Source organism: Brassica napus, chromosome A3 (assembly GCF_020379485.1).
Source record: "Brassica napus cultivar Da-Ae chromosome A3, Da-Ae, whole genome shotgun sequence".
NCBI lineage: Eukaryota > Viridiplantae > Streptophyta > Magnoliopsida > Brassicales > Brassicaceae > Brassica > Brassica napus.
Genome location: NC_063436.1, coordinates 26,742,929 through 26,764,539, shown reverse-complemented (window position 1 = coordinate 26,764,539; position 21,611 = coordinate 26,742,929). Strand labels below are relative to the sequence as shown.

Genomic DNA, 21,611 nt, shown 5'->3' with positions numbered 1-21,611 from the left:
ATCATTTAAATATCTTAAGGCAAGTATCACATCCTCCTTGATCACAGATAAGTCTCATCTTGTCTTGCACGCCAAGTTTAGATCAAACTTGTACGGACAAGCACACTTTGATCACTCCGGATGCATGTCTTGACTTGATCTCTTCTTCCTCTATGTCATTCATGCTCTCATGTCAACAAATCCCGGTAGGCTCACCACGCACATAACACATAACACATTTACGTTATTTCGGGACATCAGTTTCATGTTTTGTCCCTCGTTCTCTACATGAGTTCTCTTACATCTGCGTAAAGAGTCGAATACCTAAGTAATTGCTTTGAGTCATACGCTCTGCTATTTCAGCTGCAATGAATACTATTGATAGTAACCATTTATATTTCCACAGTACAAGATTATGATAGATCATCAAACCACTTATAGCCTCATAATCATAAAGAACATTTTATAAAAGGACTAAATTTTAAATTAACGAAAACATATTTACTAATACAATTGTATTCTAGTGCATGGATTATGGAATAAGAAAATTATTAACATATAAAAATCTATACTATACTAAAAGGGGGATATAACCTCCTCTTAGAGTGTCCACGTAGGCATAAAAAAATCGTCCAATCAGATAGTCCGAAGTTGCCACGTCATCTCATTCATTTTTTCGTAAAAAATAAAAAGAATGCAAAGGAAAGGATCGAACCCGGGTTAATATGACATAAATATAAGACATACACCACTAAGCCATTGAAACTTTCTTGGATACATATACAAGAATCACTAAATATGTAATCACAAACATTTATGTACATTTACAATAATATGGATTCAACTTTCAAGACTCCGATACTTTGTTTTGTACAAAAAAAATAAGTAAGTGACTAAGCTATATATTATTTGAAAGTGTGAGAACATTGACAAATATGAAAAACATAGATTTTTGTTTTCGTGACAAAGTTAAGAATTTTGTAAAAGAAAGTTTAACATATAAATTTTCGTGACAAATATAAAAAAACATAGATTTTTGTACAATTTTGACAAAACAACTCAAAACACAGTTCTCTAATGTTTTAATAAAATATTATTTAAGGATGCAATAATTAAATATATCAATTCAATAAATTTTGTAATTTATAGACAAAACAATAACACAACAAATTTTGAAGCATTTGTTTAACCTATCGATTTCTTTTCATGAGAATCAATCTAAACAAGATAAAAAAACAATTATATTTATATAATTACCATTTTATTCAATTTTGAATAATTTCAAATTGTAATAATGTATCTTTTTGAAGTTACAAAAAAATAATGTTATTTTTTTTATTACACTAGCATTATATATAGATTCCATATACACAAATAAATATAATATAACAACATAAGCTTGCTTTTCCCGATTCATATGAAAACTTTTTAAGTTATCCACCAAAGCAAATTAATTAAATCAATCAAATTGTTAGAATACAACAAATTAATATATAATTTTATTTTAAATTAAATTATTTAAAAAGTGTATTTTCATTAAAAACAAAATAATAAATAAGTAAAACTGATTTGATGGTAATTTTTATGACATATACATATTATGTGAAAGAAATATAAGCTTAATATGGAAAAAATATTAAATACAAAAAAACTCTAAAATTAACAAAAAAAACTAATAAAAATTAAACTATGATATCAATTGAAAGCTTCTTAGACAATATTAATAAAATATTTAAGCAATAATTAGACAAATTTGATTTTTTTTCCATCCAAAAATTTATTATTAATTAGCATCAGTTATTTCAAGATGGTTAAGAAAGGATGGACTTAAATGATATATGAACTATGAATAATAGTACTTTGTAAAGCTGACTTAGATAACACATCTGCACATCATTTTCAGTCTTTTTTGATGCCTAAATTCAATTTTTTCAGAGTAGTTATTCCATAAAGAGATCGTATGAAATATTGTTTTGATATTCAGATTTGTTTCTTCATTGTTAAGAAGATTGATAACTGTAAAAATATCTCATTCAAATATTATATGTCTATAACCGAATCCCCAACATGAGATAACTTTGTTCAAAAAGTAAATAATTTCATTTTTCTTATATTATATAATAAATATATATTATTTACTGATAATAAAAATATAGTTATTCATCTATCACAAATATCTATGCAAATATGTGAATCAAGTACAACAATCAAACAACATAATGATTTCCACAAAGAAAATTTAAAAAATATATTTATGTTAGGTAGTCTTATTTTATATTTTTTAAATAATGTAATACAATATTATACATTATTTTTTTAGAAATTGAGAAATACATATATATCAGTTTAAAAAATTAAGCGATAATTAGACAAAATTAATTTTTTTTGCCAGCCAAAAGTTTATTATTAATTAACATCAGTTATTTCAAGATGTTTAAGAAATGATAGACAAAAAAAAGGATGGACATAAATGATATATGAACTATGAATAGTATTTTGTAAAACTGACTTAGATAAAACATCTGCACATCCATTTCCAGTCCTTTTTGATGCCTAAATTGAATTTCTTCAGAGCAGTTATTCCACAAAGAGATCGTATGACATATTGTTTTGATATTCAGATTTGTTTCTTGACTGTTAAGAAGATTAATAATTGTAAAAATGTCTCCTTCGAATATGATATGTCTATAACCGAGTCCCCAACATGAGACAAGTTTGTTTTAAAAGTAAATAATTTTATTTTTCTTATATTATATAATAAATATATATTATTTACTGATAATTAAAATATATTCATCTATCACAAATAACTATGCAAATATGTGAATCAAGTACAAAAATCAAACAACATAATGATTTCCACAAAGAAAATTTTAAAAATATATTTATGTTATGTAGTCTTATTTTATATTCTTTAAATAATGTAATACAATATTATACATTATTTTTTTAGAATTGAGAAATACATATAATATCTTATCCGCGCGTAGCGCGGTTAAAAAATCTAGTAAGATATAATGGTTTTCTGTCAGAAATTATCAAATTTTAACAATATTTTTTTTGACATTAAACATTTATTAAATTTTAATCTCTCATCCGAGTTGTTACCACTGTACTGACATCTACGGTCTGGAATCGCACGCACTAGAAAAGATTTCGTAAAGCCACGTAGGATCAAAAATTTATAGAATACTACGTGTCAAGGGGGCCACTCGTAGCAGAAGATCTTTTATAACAAATACTTGACCACCACGTGTCAGTATCCTTTGACCCACGAGGTCGGTGATACAAATTGGTTATTTCCGGTCCGGTTCAACTATTAATCAAATTAAAATCAAAAGATCATTTTAAAGTTTGAAAAAAAAGGTGCGAACTTGGAGTTTCTTGGTTTTGGGAACTGGGATTGGTGCGAGTGCGAGTGCGAGTCGGAGTCGGAGTCGGAGTCTACGTGATCGAAAGTTTGTAGGTTTTGATTACAGTTCGATTTTGAAAGTTTGTTCCTTTAGGTAAGTTCACCATCCTTTTGAGATGCTCGTTGATGCTGATGAAGCTACGTCAAGTTTGCTCCTTTCCGTCTTCTTTAACCGTTTCTTGATGGGTGATTACTGATTAGAAGAGTGCTTAGGAGGATCCATTTGGTTTTGTGATTGGCTAAGATGATTCTGTTTGTTAGGTTTCAACTTTCAAGTCTCAACCTTTTCATTTGGTTCCTGTCTCATCCTCAAATAACCACTAACATTCCTTCTTGGTGGGTCTGATGCAGTTCAGTTCCGATGGGGGAAAACAATTATTACCATGTGGATAAGAAGAAGAAGCCCAAGTTAGAAGAAGTTGAGCAAGACGACATGCTGCACTACAATCAGTATCAGGACCCACCCACGGGGGGACAAGATGTGCAGTTGCAAGCTTGGAGGAGGCAACAGAACCAGTTTCTTCAATCTCAGAGACCCCGCCATCTTCCACAACAGCAGTACATCCAGCACCAGGGCCCCACCGTAAGGAATCCGCAGTTGCAAGCTTTGCTTCACCGGTACAGGCTGAGGCAACACCAGCAGACGCTTCAACTCCAACTTCAGCAACAGCAGCAGCTGAGACGGCTACTACTGCAACAACAGATCCCTCCTAATGTATGTCCTTTTGGAGGTGGTATGTGCGCTCATCGGAAATTTATGATGTTCTTGCATCACATAAAGCAACGACCTGAGGTAATAAGCTAATACTTATCCCTCTCTGACTTTTACCAGTTTTATAACATCTACTTAAGTTAGCCTTCTGATACCTTTTTTTTTTATAGGATAATTGCATTACCTTTTGGAGGGCATTCGTGGCTGAATACTTCTCACCTCGTGCAAAGCAAAGGTTGTGCTTTTCACAGTACAAAGGTGCTGACCACATGCTTGGCACCTTACCACAGGTCAGTTTCTTCATCAGCCTATTTTTTTTTTTGTTAAACAAACATGTTTACTCCAACTATACTATCTTCTTGTTTTGTTTGCAGGGTATGTGGCAGTGTAATCACTGCGGCACCAAGTCTGGAAAAGGAGTTGGTAAGAGTCATTTGTGTACTTCCCTTTACTTTAAGCACAGTGAAGCAACTTCCATATGCTAAAATAGCTGTCGTCTTCTTGTTTTGAATCCGCAGAGGCAACTTTCGATGTGCTTCCCAGACTATTTGAAATCAAATTTGCTAGTGGCTTCGTTAACGAGCTCTTATCTCTGGAAGATCCACGAGAATGCAGAGTTTCCAGTGGACTGATTGTATTAAAATATAGAAAACTAGTTCAGACAATTGAATATGAGCAGTGTCGTGTTGTTCATGAGGGCCCTTTTCTGATCATATTCTCTCAAGATTTAAAGGTTCTCTTTATTCCATTTTTTTTTTCTGTTTTACCACTGTACTACTAATGCTTTAGCTAATCGTGCGTGACCTTTGGATCTTTCTAGATCCTGCGTTGGGAGTTTTGTGTTCAGCGTCATGAAGAGTTTCTTCCCCGCAGACTTATTGCTCCCAAGGTCCTAGTTCTGATGATTATTAGGAGATTCAGACTTACAAAATGCTTGTGCTCAACTTTATTACTTTGTTTCCTCAAACCTTTTTTTATCGGTCATGCATGCAGGTGAACCAGTTGCTTCAGGTTGTTGCTCAGCAGGATTTACAAACAAATAGTAACATGTTAGTTGATCCATGTGTCCATGACACTTGATTTACCCTTCATACATTCAATATTCTACTCTTTTGTTATTGTCAACGACACTTGAGTGCTATATGTCATTGTTGGGTGCCAATTTGTGTCTCAGGGTCTTGGCGGCAAGAAGGCAGCTGGCAAATTCCATGGAATTACAGCCTCTGAATGATCTTGGCTATCCGAAAAAATATTTCAGAGCTCTACAGGTACTAGTTAGCTGCTTTCCTAGCTGTTAGTTTTGTATCTTGAAGTCGTAAGAAGACCTAATAGTGAGCCATTGCGATGTGGCAGACATATGAAGTTGTCAAGAGCATGAAGGCTCTGATGGATTTCACAGAGAACCACAAAATTGGCCCTATCGGTAAGTTGGTTCACTTGAAATGTTCTGTTTTGATCCGGTGATTGAGTTTGTGGCTGAATGTAAATGTTTTGATGCCCTTACATAGAGGGGTGGAAACGACTTTCGGAACAGACAGAGAGAATGAGGCTCCAGAGACAGAAAATGCAAGAGATGGAGCACTTATGGAATAGTGGAGCTATGAATAGGTCAGCTCAAGCTCAGATGGACGGCCTAACTGGCTACAACAATCACCATCATAGCTCAGCTCAAGCCGCTGCTGCTCTGACCAACAACCAAAGCATGCTTATGAGGCTAAATGCTGTGAATAACCAATACTCAGATACGAGCATACAAGAGGGGTTCTCGTCGAGTCAGCATCCAACCCCAAACTCAAACCAGGGTCATCAGAGGCAGAACTTAGCAACAGGTGGATTTCTCAGCTCTCCCCAGATGCAACAGCAGCAGCAGCGCACTCTCAACACGTTTCAGCAGACACATTTTCCAGAAGATGCCACAGAAATACCTGTCGAATTCTCAGACGACAACTTCAACGACAGTGATAAGCAGGGTAGCTTGTAGAACAGAACAGAGGCGTTGCTACTTTGACTTTAACAAAGTGAAAGGAGGTTTTAGGCTTTATTCTTCTCATTTAGGTTGGTTTGTTGGTCTTTGTATAGAAACCAAAAGGGTTATGAGACCAGTGAAGGAAGTTGTAACCTACATATAGGCACTTTATCTTCATTCTTTCCCCTTCTAGTGACACTGATGTAATCTCAAACTACACCAGTTGTGTATATATATTCATCAGTCAAAGGGGTTTTAAGCTTCTAACACAGACAAAGTGCTTCATGACCAGTTTAAATAAGAGACACATAGTATTACTTTTGAATAGAATATTTAGAATATCAATTAGGTAAGAAAACGTATGTTTTTTTATTTATTAATTTTTATTATTATTAAAATAAAAAAATACACAGGTATATATATATGTCTTTTTTTCTTCTTTTACTGTAGTACAGTTCTATTTGGAACAGCACATGCTGTGCTCTACCAAAAATTAAAAAAAAATTTCAATATACTCAATGAAAAATTTCAATACAAAAATTTGTTGAGAATTACTCTTCAAAAGCATCCCTAGAGAGATAAAATACTCCATTATAGAGCTATACAAGGTAACGTATGTTCTGATTCTGGAATTTACATATACTCATTATTAGTGTTATAATTCAAATGGAAGAATATTTCTTTTTAATTGAAAAAACTCAATATAGATTAGTTATAAATCTATTTCTAATGATTTTTTTATCTTATATTATTAGAAATAAAAAATGTAAATTTAAATTAATAAAAAGGTCATGAATTTACAGTCAATAGTTAATGGTTCTGATTTGTACTATTTATGGCTATCTTACAAATGTTTTCTATGAACAGATTGTTATCAAAGCAAAAGCATAGAAAAGAATAACATCACTTGAAAAATGTTTGCTGAGATCATAACCTAAGATCTCATCATATTATCACTAAAAAGATGGGAAAAAGATGCTAAAGTACCTTATATAGGTTACAACAAATAACAGTTTCTCTCAATATCTCTTTGGTTTCTATACAAAGACCCAACCAAACCTAAATGCGGCAAATTAAGCCTAAACCCTCCTTCATTTTGTTATGTCAAAGTACCAATGCTTCTGTTTGCGTTGAGATCTTACAAGCTGCCATAAATATCGCTGTTGTTGAAGAAGTCGTCTGCTGAGAAATCATGAGGTAGTTCTGTGATAGGTATATCTTCTGTTAAATGAAGGTTGCTGTTTGAAGCTGATTTGAAACTGTTGTTGCGGCTTGGAACTCGTACTCCTCCTCCTGAGATGTTTGAAGTAGAGGCAGTTGGGTTTCTCTCTGCATTACTGTTGCCACCACTTTGACCTGAAAAGGCTTGTTGCTGTTGCACATTTGCTCCGTTTTCAGACATCTGCTGCAACATCTGGTGAAGCATCTGCTGCTCCTGATTGGTACCATGTGAATGTGGTGGTTGCAGCAAACGATGAGGAGGATTCTGTTGAAGCGTGTTGGGAGCGCCATTCATGGTGCGCTGTTGCATCTGGGGAGAGCTGGGAAATCCACCTGTGGCTAAGTTCTGCCTCTGATGAGACGAGGAAGATGGACTCTGGCTCTGACTCGAGAACCCCTCTTGTTTCGAGTTTGGGTTGTTCATAGCATTTTGCCTCATAAGCATGCTCTGGTAGTTGGTCAGAGCTGCTGCGGCTTGAGCTGAGCCATTCATAGCTCCACGACCGACAATTTGAGGGTGATTGTTGTTCCCAGTTAGGCCGTTCATCGTTCCTTGTGTCAACGCCATCTGAGCTTGAGATGACGCATTCATTATAGCTCCACTATTACCTAACTGCTCCATCTCTTTCTGTCTCTGGAGCTTTACTGCCGCTGTCTGTTCAAAAAGCTGTTTCAACCCCTCTGCATAGAAGCATCAAAACGATTACATTCAGTCAGAAACTCAGATCATCAAACAGAACATCTCAAAAGGAGAGCTACAAAAATAAAGTATCATTCCAAGAAGAATGGCAACCTTGTTTCAGGTCTCATATCAAGAAGAATGTTGTAGACTTACCAATAGGACCAATTTTGTGGTCGCCAGTGAAGTTCATCAGATCCTTCATGCTCTTAACAACTTCAGATATCTGCAACACGTGATGGCTCGATATTAGGACTTCTTAAGACTTCAGATATAAAACTAACAGCTAGGAAAGGAAAGGAACTTAAAGAGTACCTGTAGAGTTCTGATATATCTTTTTGGATAGCCAAGATCATTCAGAGACTGTAATTCCATGAACTTTGCCAGCTGCCGTCCTGCTCCCAAGACCCTGAGACACAAATTGGCACCCAACAATGATATATTGCACTAGAAACAGAATATGCTAGAACATGGACAATAAGAAGAATACTTTGCATCAAAGGCAAATCAAATGTTATGGATCAGCTTACATGTTACTGTTTGACTGTAAATCCTGCTTAGAAACTCCATCTGACCCACTCTCCGAGATTGTGCTCTGGCATTTTAGTGCAACCTGAAGCAACTGGTTCACCTGCATCACCGATAAGTTTTCAATTCACTTTCCAAGTTTACATACTTTGTGTTCATATCTAAGCTCATAAATTGCATTTAAGGGACAATGTTGACCCTAAACGTTTTATGTAAAGTCTTAAGCTCATAAAAAAGAGGCTATGTCATCAGAATAAGACCTGTGGAGCAATAAGTCTGCGGAGGAGAAGCTCTTCATGACGCCGAGCACAAAACTCCCAAGAAAGTATCTGGAAAGAAGCAAAGTCAAACATTAGCTAGGCACTAGCACACTGGTGACTGATTGCTTTTTTCCTCTTCACTTTTAATATTCACTGATTTGGCAAGGCAACGAAAAAAATTGGTAATACCTTCAAATCTTGAGAGAATATGATACGAAGATGGCCCTCACGGATAACACGAAACTGCTCATGTACAGTTTCCTGAACTGCTTTTCTGTATTCTAACATCATCAGTCCATTGGAAAATCTGTTTTCTCGTGGAAGGTCCAGATATAAGAATTCATCAATGATGCCACTAGCAAATTTGATTTCATTTAGTCTTGCAAGCACATCAAACGTTGCCTCTGCAGATTTTGACAATAGAAAACAATTATCAGAGTTGTAAGAGACAAAAAGAGAGCGTTTAGTCTCTTACCAAATCCTTTTCCAGACTTTGTGCCACAAAGATCACACTGCCACATATCCTGCAAACAAAAAGAGATTCAGAAGTCGACTAAACATGCGTGTGACTACAAAGGTAAGAGAAGACTGACCGGAGCTGCCTGGGAAACCATGCCAAGCGCATGGTGGCCAGCACTTTCGTACTGTGACAAGCACAACCTTTGCTTTGCACGAGGTGAGAAGTACTCAGCCACGAATTTTCTCCAATAAGTAATGCAATTTTCCTACAAAAAAGGTATCAACTATCAATGCTGGAACTGAATAGATGTGATGAAACTGCTAAAAAGACCAAAGATTATAGCTTACAGCAGGTCGTTGCTGTAGATGATACAAGTACATCATCAGTTTCCTTGCACAGACGCCAGGTTCAAAAGGACGTACACTAGGAGGGATCTGCTGAGCGCCTTGCTGCTGTCTCAACAACTGCTGCTGCTGCTGGAGTTGGAGTCTCTGAGAGGGTGACATGGACTGAAGAATCTGCTGCTGTTGTTGCCTCAGCCTCTGCTGGTGAAGCAAAGCTTGCAGCTGTGGATTCCTCCCCGTGGGGTCCTGACGCTGGATGTACTGCTGTAAAACCTGCTGCTGCAGCATGTCCTCTTGCTTAACCTCTAACTTGGGCTTCTTATCCACATGGAGATAACTGTTTTCCCTCATTGGAACTGAGCCTTGTCCTCCTTGCTGCATTGAAGCAGAGCCATCAAGAACCAAGGAGCCTGGAACGTTAATGTTATTCGAGAAGGACATTGGTGACGTTGGGACACGCGGATTACTGATGCCTCCGTTCCTCTGCATAGTTAGAGCATCAGTCAATGAGAAACTAGATTCTATCGCTCCTGAGACCGTTGCTTTGTTCATGCCCCAGGAGAGAAGCAGACACAGAGCAAAGACTGAGACTTGAAACAGTCCTGTTAGAACCAAGCAACAAAGCCAAACTGATCCTAATCGGATATGGTCTAATCACACACTTCTGCTTAGAGCTGTCCAGAGTATTCTCAAAGCCTGAAGGAAAAAGAAAAGCAAATTGTTTCATCGAATCAACGGAGAAGATGGAAAGGCGAAAACTTTACTACACATGATTAGCCCTAAATTAACAAAGGAGCAAACTTGAAGTAGCTATCTCGAACTTACCGAAAAAGGAACAAACTTTCAAATCAAATCGGCAACTCAAATCAAAACCCAGAAACTTCCAATCGAGTGGACTTGGACTAGCATAGCACCAATCCCAAAATCAGGAATTTTTGTAGAAACCCAGTTGAGGTAGTAATCAAAAGAGATATATATTATAACAACTTTACGGCCGCATTGAGGGGAAAAAATTAATCAAAGCAAACGAATAATATCGGCCATATATAAGAGAAAGAGAAACCCAACGAAAAAAATGGAAAAACGTATATAAATATATACACTTTTGGTCAAAGGAAAATAAACATATATTTATGCCCTTTTGTCACATACTTTACGATGCACAAAAACTTCATTGTACGTCCACTTCTTAATTCGGAATTGGAATCGGTATCAGAAGTTTATGAAAAAAATTAAAAATTTCATTTTCAAAACGTTTCTATAATAATTTCTGTGAAAATACGTTCTAAGTTTGCGCTTCCATTTTAAAATCTAGCATTCGTTTCAAAAATCAAAAGTCATATATGAATAATTTTTAATTTATAAGAAATCTAAAAATCAATAGTATTAAAATAGAGAGAATAAAAATACATAAATATTAAACTAATACTATAAATTATCTTTGTACAAAATAACTTTTTATACAAGATTTTGCATATGTTTTTAGGGTCCAAATAGCAACCAAATGAATGAATGAAAATAGTCAATTTCTCTTCATTCTTTAAATTTGATACCATTTATAAGGAATATTTTTTTTCCTTCTTATCTATACTATTATTTATGAAGTGATTTTGCTTATTTGTCATGTTCTCCATGATTTTATGAAATTTTGCTTACTTGTCATGTTTTTATTAGGTTTTAGCTAAATCATTGATTTATTATTTGTTATTTACTGAGTCATTAATATATTAATTTAAAATTATTCTTAATGAATCTTGTATATGATTAAAAACGAATGTTAATAATATTAAATTTCTATGTTATATTAAAAACGAATTTTAAACAATATCTTTACTGAATTGTATATATAATTAAAAATGAATTTTATTTTAATAGTATAAAGTTTATATGTTATATGTTACATTAAATAATTGATTATAAAATAATATAATAGAGTTATAAAAAATAATATTATTCTTATATATATTGTGTTGCTATCTGAAAACAATATTTTATTATAAAAGTTAAAAAGTTAAGATAAAAAAACAATTGATAATTAAATATTAGTGAAGAAAAAATTTATATAAAGATATTTTCTAAACTATTTCTAAGATATGAGTGTTTAAAAAAAATTAACACAATAGTAAGTATATATTTTGATAAAAAAATATTTGACATATATAAATACTTTAATGTTTGATTTAACTATTTAAAACCATAAATAATAACTTATTATGTTGGTTTTAGATTAATAAAACATAAACTAATAAGTATTCATAAGAAGTTTATGCCCGCATGTGTGGGCAAAACACCTAGTTTTTTTTTTTAATTTAAGGATGATAGTGTAAAACTATTTCTTATCAAATCATGGAACAATAATGAACAAATATTCCTTTTATTTTGGTCATCTTCGTTCCTTTCATCTTTATTCATATTATTATTTTCAAGATTCACCCGTTAGAACCTTAGTCATAAATTTTTTAAAATTATTCTGATATTTTAATATATACTAGATAGTGACCCGCGCTTTGAAAGCGCGGAATATTTTTTTTTGGCAATTTTATTAACATGAATGTTTGTTGATTCATATGTTTTGGCAAGACATTCGGTTTTCAGTATAGTTCTGATTTATTTATATCGATTTTTAATTTTAGTTTTAGTTGTTGTTTTGGGTTTTGTGGTTTAAAATATATGAACCATTTGTTTATGTATAAAGCTGTGTTTGGTTAGAGTGTTTGAATTGTTTGGTTTTACGTTTGGATCTGGATATAATATGAATCTGATATAGTTTCGAGTATTTTGGTTCTTGTTCTATTTCTATTCAGATTTATTGTTTCCAATAAAGTAAAATAAAACATTTTGAATTTTTTTTTTCATTTTTTTCTTTAAATAGGGTATAATAAGATAGCAAAAAATAGCATTTATATTATGAAAGTGCGAGGAATCCTCGGCCCGAGGATTGTTTCAGTTATATTAACATATCCAAATATGTATATTTTGCTTGTATCTTATAAGAGATTAAATGTCTACATGTTTAATGTTATTTCGAACTACACAATTGAGAAAGTTGTCTAAATTTTTCACATAATAACAATATATCAATCTGCTATTACTATAATACTATTGATTTTTTATTTGTTAACTTAAAGTCAAGGTAAATTATGATTTCTATGCCTTTCAGATTTTAAATTATGAATAAATTATATTGTACACATATAATATTTATTTGTGGTAAAGTTTTACTTGGGAATAGAGTTTGATCAATATTCCTTTGTAGGATATAGGATAACATATATTTATCTTAACTATTAATTACAATAAAGTTGAAAAAAATGTTATAGTTTTTTTAAAAAAAAAACTTTGAATGTTTATATTATTAGTACATTATAAATGTTGAATTAATTATAATTTAATTCTTTTTATTTGATATGTGATTGTTATTTTTTTTTAAATGGGCCAGAATATGGCTTGATTATAATTAAGCTTATAAAATTATCAAGATGGGCTGTAATTTTTTTTTTCTTAAGCAAATTCTTTTATATAAGGATTTCATCAAAATCGGCCCAAGCTCACACTAATTCTAGCTTCTACCCGATAGACTCCAGATATTTTTGCCACTTTCAGACAACTTTCTGGTTACAAAAAAAAAATCAAACTCTCAAAAGGCGATTGAAGCAAGCAATGAGTTTTGTCTTCCACGAATCGACCTCGTCTCCAAGGTAAACCTTTTACTCTATTTTCTTCATCCTCGGTAGAGAGTTGAATTCAAATCAATTCTTACACAAAGCTTATTTTATTTGTTTTGCATGTCCCTCCGATGACTTAAATAATATAATAGATCCGATGAAATAGAAGTTGGTCGGATGCATTGAAAGAAAGACCTTGTTGAGCTCATTCGATTTGGTGATTCAATAGACAAAAACTCCAAAGGTTTGTGTTCATTTTCTTGTACATCCATTTGGTACCTTCAGCGATTTGGATCCTTTTTTTTCTTGTTAAGGAACTTAGAAATTTTAATTTCGTTTAATAATATTCGATATTGAAAAAAAAGTTATGTTAGTTTATAAAATTATATTTTCTTCAAATATAGTTATTTTTGTTTTCGGTTAATAGGCTTGTTTGTGTTTTAAATATAATGTTAGTAATATATTTACACTTAATTTTTATGATATTTAAGTTAATTAACTAAATAAAATTCGATCATTTCAATTAAATATTTATTTAAAATAAATTAATAAATTAGATAAATTCAGTTCAAATAATTATTATAAATATAATGCAGTGGTTATATATTAAAGATGTGTTTTTAGTTTGGGCCTTGAGATTTTTTTAATCTAAAGCCCATTAAAGGAACAGACAAACATGTGTTTTTTTTCAGGTTTCATTAAAAACATTTCACTCTCTCAGCTGTCGGTTCCTCTCGGTTAAAGAGAAGAATTGAAGAAGATGGTGATTTCCGAAAGTAACACTTCATCTGATCCCTAAAAGGTAAATCCATTGTTATTTCCTTTTCTCTTCTTCATCCATATCTCTTTTAAATATTGTATTTTCAGAACTAACTTATTTTTTTAATCTGGTTTGCATGTTGGATACGATGATTTTATTTCTTATTCAGATGAGATGGAAACGTGTTGCGATGACTTATAAGTAAATAATTTCTTTAAAGTTTAAGCCGTACAAACATGGTGTTGAGTTTGTCTGAAACAAACATTCAAAAGGTATACAATTAAATAAACTCCCGTTTGTTAAAGTTGTAGATCCTCTTACAATAAAAAAAATTAAATAAGTATTTATAGTTGACAAAACCAAAAGTATTTATAATAAATAATAATATTTTATCAAAAGATATATTTTCATATTCTCGAAAACAAAAATATTTCTTATCTTCATTGTAATTTCTTCTATTTTTATTTTTACAAAATATATTCTTACTTTATTTTGTTTTTATTGTGAGGTTTGCAACGGGAGTTCACAAATATTTCTACAAATGAAAAAATCTGTATCATTAAACATTGATCGATGTATATAAACTATCACGGGTGCGTATTGAATGAAAGATAATATACTATTACTGTCAATTATTTACTATTGTATTTTACCAAAAAAAAATTATTTACTATTGAGATATAATATATTTATCATTTATAAGTACAAAAAATAATTTGATTGAAAACAAATACATTTTCAGGAACTACAGTCCAGTTGTCATCCACGCTGTGCACTACAAACAATCAGTATGAAGATAAGTGTTCTACTGAGTACCATCCTTACTTGTTTTAATATATATTCATTTGGTCAAAATGTAAGGAATGCATACCTATGACAACTCAGGAATTTAAATGTTATTATTTTTACACTTTTACAGATTAGAAACGTAAGGAAATAAACTAAGAAGATTAGGATAATTCTGAGATGGCATGAGACAGTAGCTAACGTTAATCAGGTAATATATTACTACTCAATTCAAAATGTCGCTTCATTTACTTTTTTGTCTGCAAATATGATCTCTAAAGTCTCACCAAACCCGACATTGTATGGTTTTCAGGTGTGTATGACTTTGGCTTCAATCAACCAAATTGTTTTCCATGGCCTAATCTCTCATCAAGGTACACCATCTTTTTCTTAGAAGACATTATGTGTGATTTTGTGAAACGTTTTGAAATCTGTGTGTTTGCCGTGAGGTTAAAATGCTGTATATATAGCAAAAGAAAAGGTCATGGGTTTAGGATATTCCAATTCAATGTTGTTAGAGAATATTTGCCGTGAGTTTAATCAAATCATATATATATATAAATATATTTTCAAATCATATATATTTTGTGAATCAAGTTTATTCAAGTTATACAAATTAGATATTTGGTTTATTATAATATAGATCAAAATTACCAAAATCTGCAGTTTCTTGTTTTGATTGGTTGTTATTAATATTTTAAAGATATGAAAATATAAAGATTGACCAGTTATTTATGATTTTGTATATTCGTTATTGATATTTAAGCAGCTTCCGAAAATTTTGTTAATTGCTTAAATGAAAGCTTTTTATTTAATGGTAAAGTTACTTATGGTTATTGATTTGAAAAAGATTGGTATTTATGATTATTCGATATGGTTATGTATTCCGAAAATCTAGTTTTTTTTGCCAAATTTTTAGCTTTTGATTTAGTGGTTTATATTTTGGGTTATTGATTTGAAAAAAACTTTGAAAATTCAATAATTTTGTCGAATATATTGCACAGTGGTTAATCCCGTGAGGATATTAATTATGTGTATTTATTATGTAAAATTTTATTCCATGATAGAGTTTTAAGTTACCAAATTTTGTGGCTTCTTGTTTTGATTGGTTGTTATTGATATTTTAAAGATGAAAATATAAAACTCGACCAGGTATTTATGATTTAATATATTGGTTATTGTTATTTAAGCAACTTCGGAAAAAATAGTTTATTTGATTAAATTTTTGCTTTTTATTTGATGGTATAGCTATTTATGGTTTTTAAACCCCAAAAAGATTGGTATTTATGATATTGCTTTATTTTAATAAATTAAAATACTGAAAAGGATCTGGGGTTTATGGGTTCGTTTGTATCACATACTATACATATAAAAATGCAAGCTTACGAATAATACTATAAAGTGTTAGATTTTCATGATTTTGAATACTGCAACATGTATGTTTTTTGGTGCAATCTTTTGTAACCAAAACATGGATTGGAAGTGATGAATGGTCGATACAGATACACTGGTATTAACAGAATGTATTGTTTTTATTGGTAGTTTGCAGATTCCAATAAACGTTCAAGCTTTGGTGTTGATGGAAAAACAGAATCAATATACAAAGATGTTATGTACGTATACTGTATAAGAATTGAAAATCAGTGTTGCTGTTTATAACAATTGAAGTTTTGTAAAACGTAGGTGTTGCTGTTTAAATAACCCGATAGGAAGGCATTGTTAATTAAATATAGGTGTTGCTATTTAAATCAAAAGAATTTTGAAAAATACAGAATTAAATAAAAACATTGGTTTTAATTAAGCCAGTGGCATGATTTTGTAAATACTGCTGAAACAGGAGGTCACCTCAAAAAAAGGTCTTCTGTTTTAATAGTATTGACTAGATAGTGACCCGCGCTTTGAAAGCGCGGAATATTTTTTTTTGGCAATTTTATTAACATGAATGTTTGTTGATTCATATGTTTTGGCAAGACATTCGGTTTTCAGTATAGTTCTGATTTATTTATATCGATTTTTAATTTTAGTTTTAGTTGTTGTTTTGGGTTTTGTGGTTTAAAATATATGAACCATTTGTTTATGTATAAAGCTGTGTTTGGTTAGAGTGTTTGAATTGTTTGGTTTTACGTTTGGATCTGGATATAATATGAATCTGATATAGTTTCGAGTATTTTGGTTCTTGTTCTATTTCTATTCAGATTTATTGTTTCCAATAAAGTAAAATAAAACATTTTGAATTTTTTTTTTCATTTTTTTCTTTAAATAGGGTATAATAAGATAGCAAAAAATAGCATTTATATTATGAAAGTGCGAGGAATCCTCGGCCCGAGGATTGTTTCAGTTATATTAACATATCCAAATATGTATATTTTGCTTGTATCTTATAAGAGATTAAATGTCTACATGTTTAATGTTATTTCGAACTACACAATTGAGAAAGTTGTCTAAATTTTTCACATAATAACAATATATCAATCTGCTATTACTATAATACTATTGATTTTTTATTTGTTAACTTAAAGTCAAGGTAAATTATGATTTCTATGCCTTTCAGATTTTAAATTATGAATAAATTATATTGTACACATATAATATTTATTTGTGGTAAAGTTTTACTTGGGAATAGAGTTTGATCAATATTCCTTTGTAGGATATAGGATAACATATATTTATCTTAACTATTAATTACAATAAAGTTGAAAAAAATGTTATAGTTTTTTTAAAAAAAAAACTTTGAATGTTTATATTATTAGTACATTATAAATGTTGAATTAATTATAATTTAATTCTTTTTATTTGATATGTGATTGTTATTTTTTTTTAAATGGGCCAGAATATGGCTTGATTATAATTAAGCTTATAAAATTATCAAGATGGGCTGTAATTTTTTTTTTCTTAAGCAAATTCTTTTATATAAGGATTTCATCAAAATCGGCCCAAGCTCACACTAATTCTAGCTTCTACCCGATAGACTCCAGATATTTTTGCCACTTTCAGACAACTTTCTGGTTACAAAAAAAAAATCAAACTCTCAAAAGGCGATTGAAGCAAGCAATGAGTTTTGTCTTCCACGAATCGACCTCGTCTCCAAGGTAAACCTTTTACTCTATTTTCTTCATCCTCGGTAGAGAGTTGAATTCAAATCAATTCTTACACAAAGCTTATTTTATTTGTTTTGCATGTCCCTCCGATGACTTAAATAATATAATAGATCCGATGAAATAGAAGTTGGTCGGATGCATTGAAAGAAAGACCTTGTTGAGCTCATTCGATTTGGTGATTCAATAGACAAAAACTCCAAAGGTTTGTGTTCATTTTCTTGTACATCCATTTGGTACCTTCAGCGATTTGGATCCTTTTTTTTCTTGTTAAGGAACTTAGAAATTTTAATTTCGTTTAATAATATTCGATATTGAAAAAAAAGTTATGTTAGTTTATAAAATTATATTTTCTTCAAATATAGTTATTTTTGTTTTCGGTTAATAGGCTTGTTTGTGTTTTAAATATAATGTTAGTAATATATTTACACTTAATTTTTATGATATTTAAGTTAATTAACTAAATAAAATTCGATCATTTCAATTAAATATTTATTTAAAATAAATTAATAAATTAGATAAATTCAGTTCAAATAATTATTATAAATATAATGCAGTGGTTATATATTAAAGATGTGTTTTTAGTTTGGGCCTTGAGATTTTTTTAATCTAAAGCCCATTAAAGGAACAGACAAACATGTGTTTTTTTTCAGGTTTCATTAAAAACATTTCACTCTCTCAGCTGTCGGTTCCTCTCGGTTAAAGAGAAGAATTGAAGAAGATGGTGATTTCCGAAAGTAACACTTCATCTGATCCCTAAAAGGTAAATCCATTGTTATTTCCTTTTCTCTTCTTCATCCATATCTCTTTTAAATATTGTATTTTCAGAACTAACTTATTTTTTTAATCTGGTTTGCATGTTGGATACGATGATTTTATTTCTTATTCAGATGAGATGGAAACGTGTTGCGATGACTTATAAGTAAATAATTTCTTTAAAGTTTAAGCCGTACAAACATGGTGTTGAGTTTGTCTGAAACAAACATTCAAAAGGTATACAATTAAATAAACTCCCGTTTGTTAAAGTTGTAGATCCTCTTACAATAAAAAAAATTAAATAAGTATTTATAGTTGACAAAACCAAAAGTATTTATAATAAATAATAATATTTTATCAAAAGATATATTTTCATATTCTCGAAAACAAAAATATTTCTTATCTTCATTGTAATTTCTTCTATTTTTATTTTTACAAAATATATTCTTACTTTATTTTGTTTTTATTGTGAGGTTTGCAACGGGAGTTCACAAATATTTCTACAAATGAAAAAATCTGTATCATTAAACATTGATCGATGTATATAAACTATCACGGGTGCGTATTGAATGAAAGATAATATACTATTACTGTCAATTATTTACTATTGTATTTTACCAAAAAAAAATTATTTACTATTGAGATATAATATATTTATCATTTATAAGTACAAAAAATAATTTGATTGAAAACAAATACATTTTCAGGAACTACAGTCCAGTTGTCATCCACGCTGTGCACTACAAACAATCAGTATGAAGATAAGTGTTCTACTGAGTACCATCCTTACTTGTTTTAATATATATTCATTTGGTCAAAATGTAAGGAATGCATACCTATGACAACTCAGGAATTTAAATGTTATTATTTTTACACTTTTACAGATTAGAAACGTAAGGAAATAAACTAAGAAGATTAGGATAATTCTGAGATGGCATGAGACAGTAGCTAACGTTAATCAGGTAATATATTACTACTCAATTCAAAATGTCGCTTCATTTACTTTTTTGTCTGCAAATATGATCTCTAAAGTCTCACCAAACCCGACATTGTATGGTTTTCAGGTGTGTATGACTTTGGCTTCAATCAACCAAATTGTTTTCCATGGCCTAATCTCTCATCAAGGTACACCATCTTTTTCTTAGAAGACATTATGTGTGATTTTGTGAAACGTTTTGAAATCTGTGTGTTTGCCGTGAGGTTAAAATGCTGTATATATAGCAAAAGAAAAGGTCATGGGTTTAGGATATTCCAATTCAATGTTGTTAGAGAATATTTGCCGTGAGTTTAATCAAATCATATATATATATAAATATATTTTCAAATCATATATATTTTGTGAATCAAGTTTATTCAAGTTATACAAATTAGATATTTGGTTTATTATAATATAGATCAAAATTACCAAAATCTGCAGTTTCTTGTTTTGATTGGTTGTTATTAATATTTTAAAGATATGAAAATATAAAGATTGACCAGTTATTTATGATTTTGTATATTCGTTATTGATATTTAAGCAGCTTCCGAAAATTTTGTTAATTGCTTAAATGAAAGCTTTTTATTTAATGGTAAAGTTACTTATGGTTATTGATTTGAAAAAGATTGGTATTTATGATTATTCGATATGGTTATGTATTCCGAAAATCTAGTTTTTTTTGCCAAATTTTTAGCTTTTGATTTAGTGGTTTATATTTTGGGTTATTGATTTGAAAAAAACTTTGAAAATTCAATAATTTTGTCGAATATATTGCACAGTGGTTAATCCCGTGAGGATATTAATTATGTGTATTTATTATGTAAAATTTTATTCCATGATAGAGTTTTAAGTTACCAAATTTTGTGGCTTCTTGTTTTGATTGGTTGTTATTGATATTTTAAAGATGAAAATATAAAACTCGACCAGGTATTTATGATTTAATATATTGGTTATTGTTATTTAAGCAACTTCGGAAAAAATAGTTTATTTGATTAAATTTTTGCTTTTTATTTGATGGTATAGCTATTTATGGTTTTTAAACCCAAAAAAGATTGGTATTTATGATATTGCTTTATTTTAATAAATTAAAATACTGAAAAGGATCTGGGGTTTATGGGTTCGTTTGTATCACATACTATACATATAAAAATGCAAGCTTACGAATAATACTATAAAGTGTTAGATTTTCATGATTTTGAATACTGCAACATGTATGTTTTTTGGTGCAATCTTTTGTAACCAAAACATGGATTGGAAGTGATGAATGGTCGATACAGATACACTGGTATTAACAGAATGTATTGTTTTTATTGGTAGTTTGCAGATTCCAATAAACGTTCAAGCTTTGGTGTTGATGGAAAAACAGAATCAATATACAAAGATGTTATGTACGTATACTGTATAAGAATTGAAAATCAGTGTTGCTGTTTATAACAATTGAAGTTTTGTAAAACGTAGGTGTTGCTGTTTAAATAACCCGATAGGAAGGCATTGTTAATTAAATATAGGTGTTGCTATTTAAATCAAAAGAATTTTGAAAAATACAGAATTAAATAAAAACATTGGTTTTAATTAAGCCAGTGGCATGATTTTGTAAATACTGCTGAAACAGGAGGTCACCTCAAAAAAAGGTCTTCTGTTTTAATAGTATTGATATTTAGATATACACTTCTAACATGTTTTTCTTCCTAGTTGTTTTTTTCAAAAGGATCTTAGTTCTGCACTTCCATAAAATTTTGTTTCCACTATCAGCTTTTGGTTCCATGTAACATAGGTCACAATATATTTTCGCTTACATAACCCAAGAAGACAAAGCTTTTGGGACCAATCGCCTAGTCAGAACGTTGTCTGAATGTCGTTCAAGACATGACAGACCAAAGTCGAGTCATTGGTCCTCCCTACATAAGTGTTCATTAACACACATCCAACTTATTCTGCTTTGTTTGTCAATGAGAGGTACTTTGGTGAAACAGGAGAAGCATTACCTTTGTCGTTGCGTTCCAAAAGCTGCA

General features: G+C 30.9%; 2 protein-coding genes and 2 long non-coding RNA genes across 8 annotated transcripts; 3 read left to right on the top strand and 1 right to left on the bottom strand.

Annotated features, from left to right (window-relative positions):
• The first annotated feature begins 2,923 nt into the window (after nt 1–2,923).
• On the top strand, nt 2,924–6,312 carry LOC106442747 (probable transcriptional regulator SLK1). 3 transcript variants are annotated; one of them, XM_022716922.2, is made up of 10 exons: nt 2,924–3,485; nt 3,748–4,184; nt 4,274–4,393; nt 4,478–4,526; nt 4,622–4,836; nt 4,924–4,992; nt 5,097–5,152; nt 5,278–5,371; nt 5,457–5,526; nt 5,612–6,312. In XM_022716922.2, the coding sequence occupies exons 2-10, from the start codon at nt 3,753–3,755 to the stop codon at nt 6,082–6,084; spliced, it is 1,578 nt and encodes a 525-aa protein (XP_022572643.1). In that variant the 5' UTR covers nt 2,924–3,485; nt 3,748–3,752; the 3' UTR covers nt 6,085–6,312. The 3 variants fall into 3 exon arrangements, with proteins under 3 accessions (XP_022572643.1, XP_022572642.1, XP_013739851.1); XM_022716921.2 differs by having other exon boundaries at nt 2,924–3,652; nt 3,743–4,184; XM_013884397.3 differs by having other exon boundaries at nt 2,925–3,485; nt 3,743–4,184.
• A 645-nt stretch (nt 6,313–6,957) lies between these two features.
• LOC106440847 (probable transcriptional regulator SLK1) lies at nt 6,958–10,642 on the bottom strand. The gene is made up of 10 exons (XM_013882611.3): nt 10,387–10,642; nt 9,565–10,257; nt 9,351–9,482; nt 9,233–9,281; nt 8,947–9,161; nt 8,758–8,826; nt 8,500–8,600; nt 8,285–8,378; nt 8,126–8,195; nt 6,958–7,971 (listed from the first exon to the last, which is right to left on the bottom strand). Exons 2-10 carry the CDS (start codon nt 10,111–10,113, stop codon nt 7,208–7,210), a joined length of 2,043 nt encoding a protein of 680 aa, XP_013738065.1. The 5' UTR covers nt 10,114–10,257; nt 10,387–10,642; the 3' UTR covers nt 6,958–7,207.
• Nucleotides 10,643–13,103: 2,461 nt separating this feature from the next.
• LOC106440846 lies at nt 13,104–16,500 on the top strand. 2 transcript variants are annotated; one of them, XR_007326514.1, is made up of 8 exons: nt 13,104–13,259; nt 13,379–13,470; nt 13,919–14,028; nt 14,156–14,258; nt 14,495–14,579; nt 14,729–14,983; nt 15,086–15,146; nt 16,315–16,500. It is a non-coding gene; the product is annotated as an uncharacterized LOC106440846 (long non-coding RNA). The 2 variants fall into 2 exon arrangements; XR_001287771.3 differs by lacking the exon at nt 14,495–14,579.
• A 1,205-nt stretch (nt 16,501–17,705) lies between these two features.
• On the top strand, nt 17,706–21,102 carry LOC106440844. 2 transcript variants are annotated; one of them, XR_001287769.3, is made up of 8 exons: nt 17,706–17,861; nt 17,981–18,072; nt 18,521–18,630; nt 18,758–18,860; nt 19,097–19,181; nt 19,331–19,585; nt 19,688–19,748; nt 20,917–21,102. It is a non-coding gene; the product is annotated as an uncharacterized LOC106440844 (long non-coding RNA). The 2 variants fall into 2 exon arrangements; XR_001287768.3 differs by lacking the exon at nt 19,097–19,181.
• The last annotated feature ends 509 nt before the right edge of the window (nt 21,103–21,611 follow it).

Bases quoted from the DNA above. Each gene is read 5' to 3' on its own strand.
- LOC106440847 (XM_013882611.3), bottom strand. From the start codon at position 10,113: ATGAACAAAGCAACGGTCTCAGGAGCGATAGAATCTAGTTTCTCATTG. The intron at 9,162-9,232 runs GTAAGAGACTAA...CAAAATCTGCAG, and splicing joins AAAGTCTGGAAAAGGATTTG to AGGCAACGTTTGATGTGCTT. The intron at 8,601-8,757 runs GTCTTATTCTGA...TCGGTGATGCAG, and splicing joins GCAGACTTATTGCTCCACAG to GTGAACCAGTTGCTTCAGGT.
- LOC106442747 (XM_022716921.2), top strand. The intron at 4,993-5,096 runs GTCCTAGTTCTG...TCATGCATGCAG, and splicing joins GCAGACTTATTGCTCCCAAG to GTGAACCAGTTGCTTCAGGT. The intron at 5,153-5,277 runs GTTAGTTGATCC...TTTGTGTCTCAG, and splicing joins TTACAAACAAATAGTAACAT to GGTCTTGGCGGCAAGAAGGC.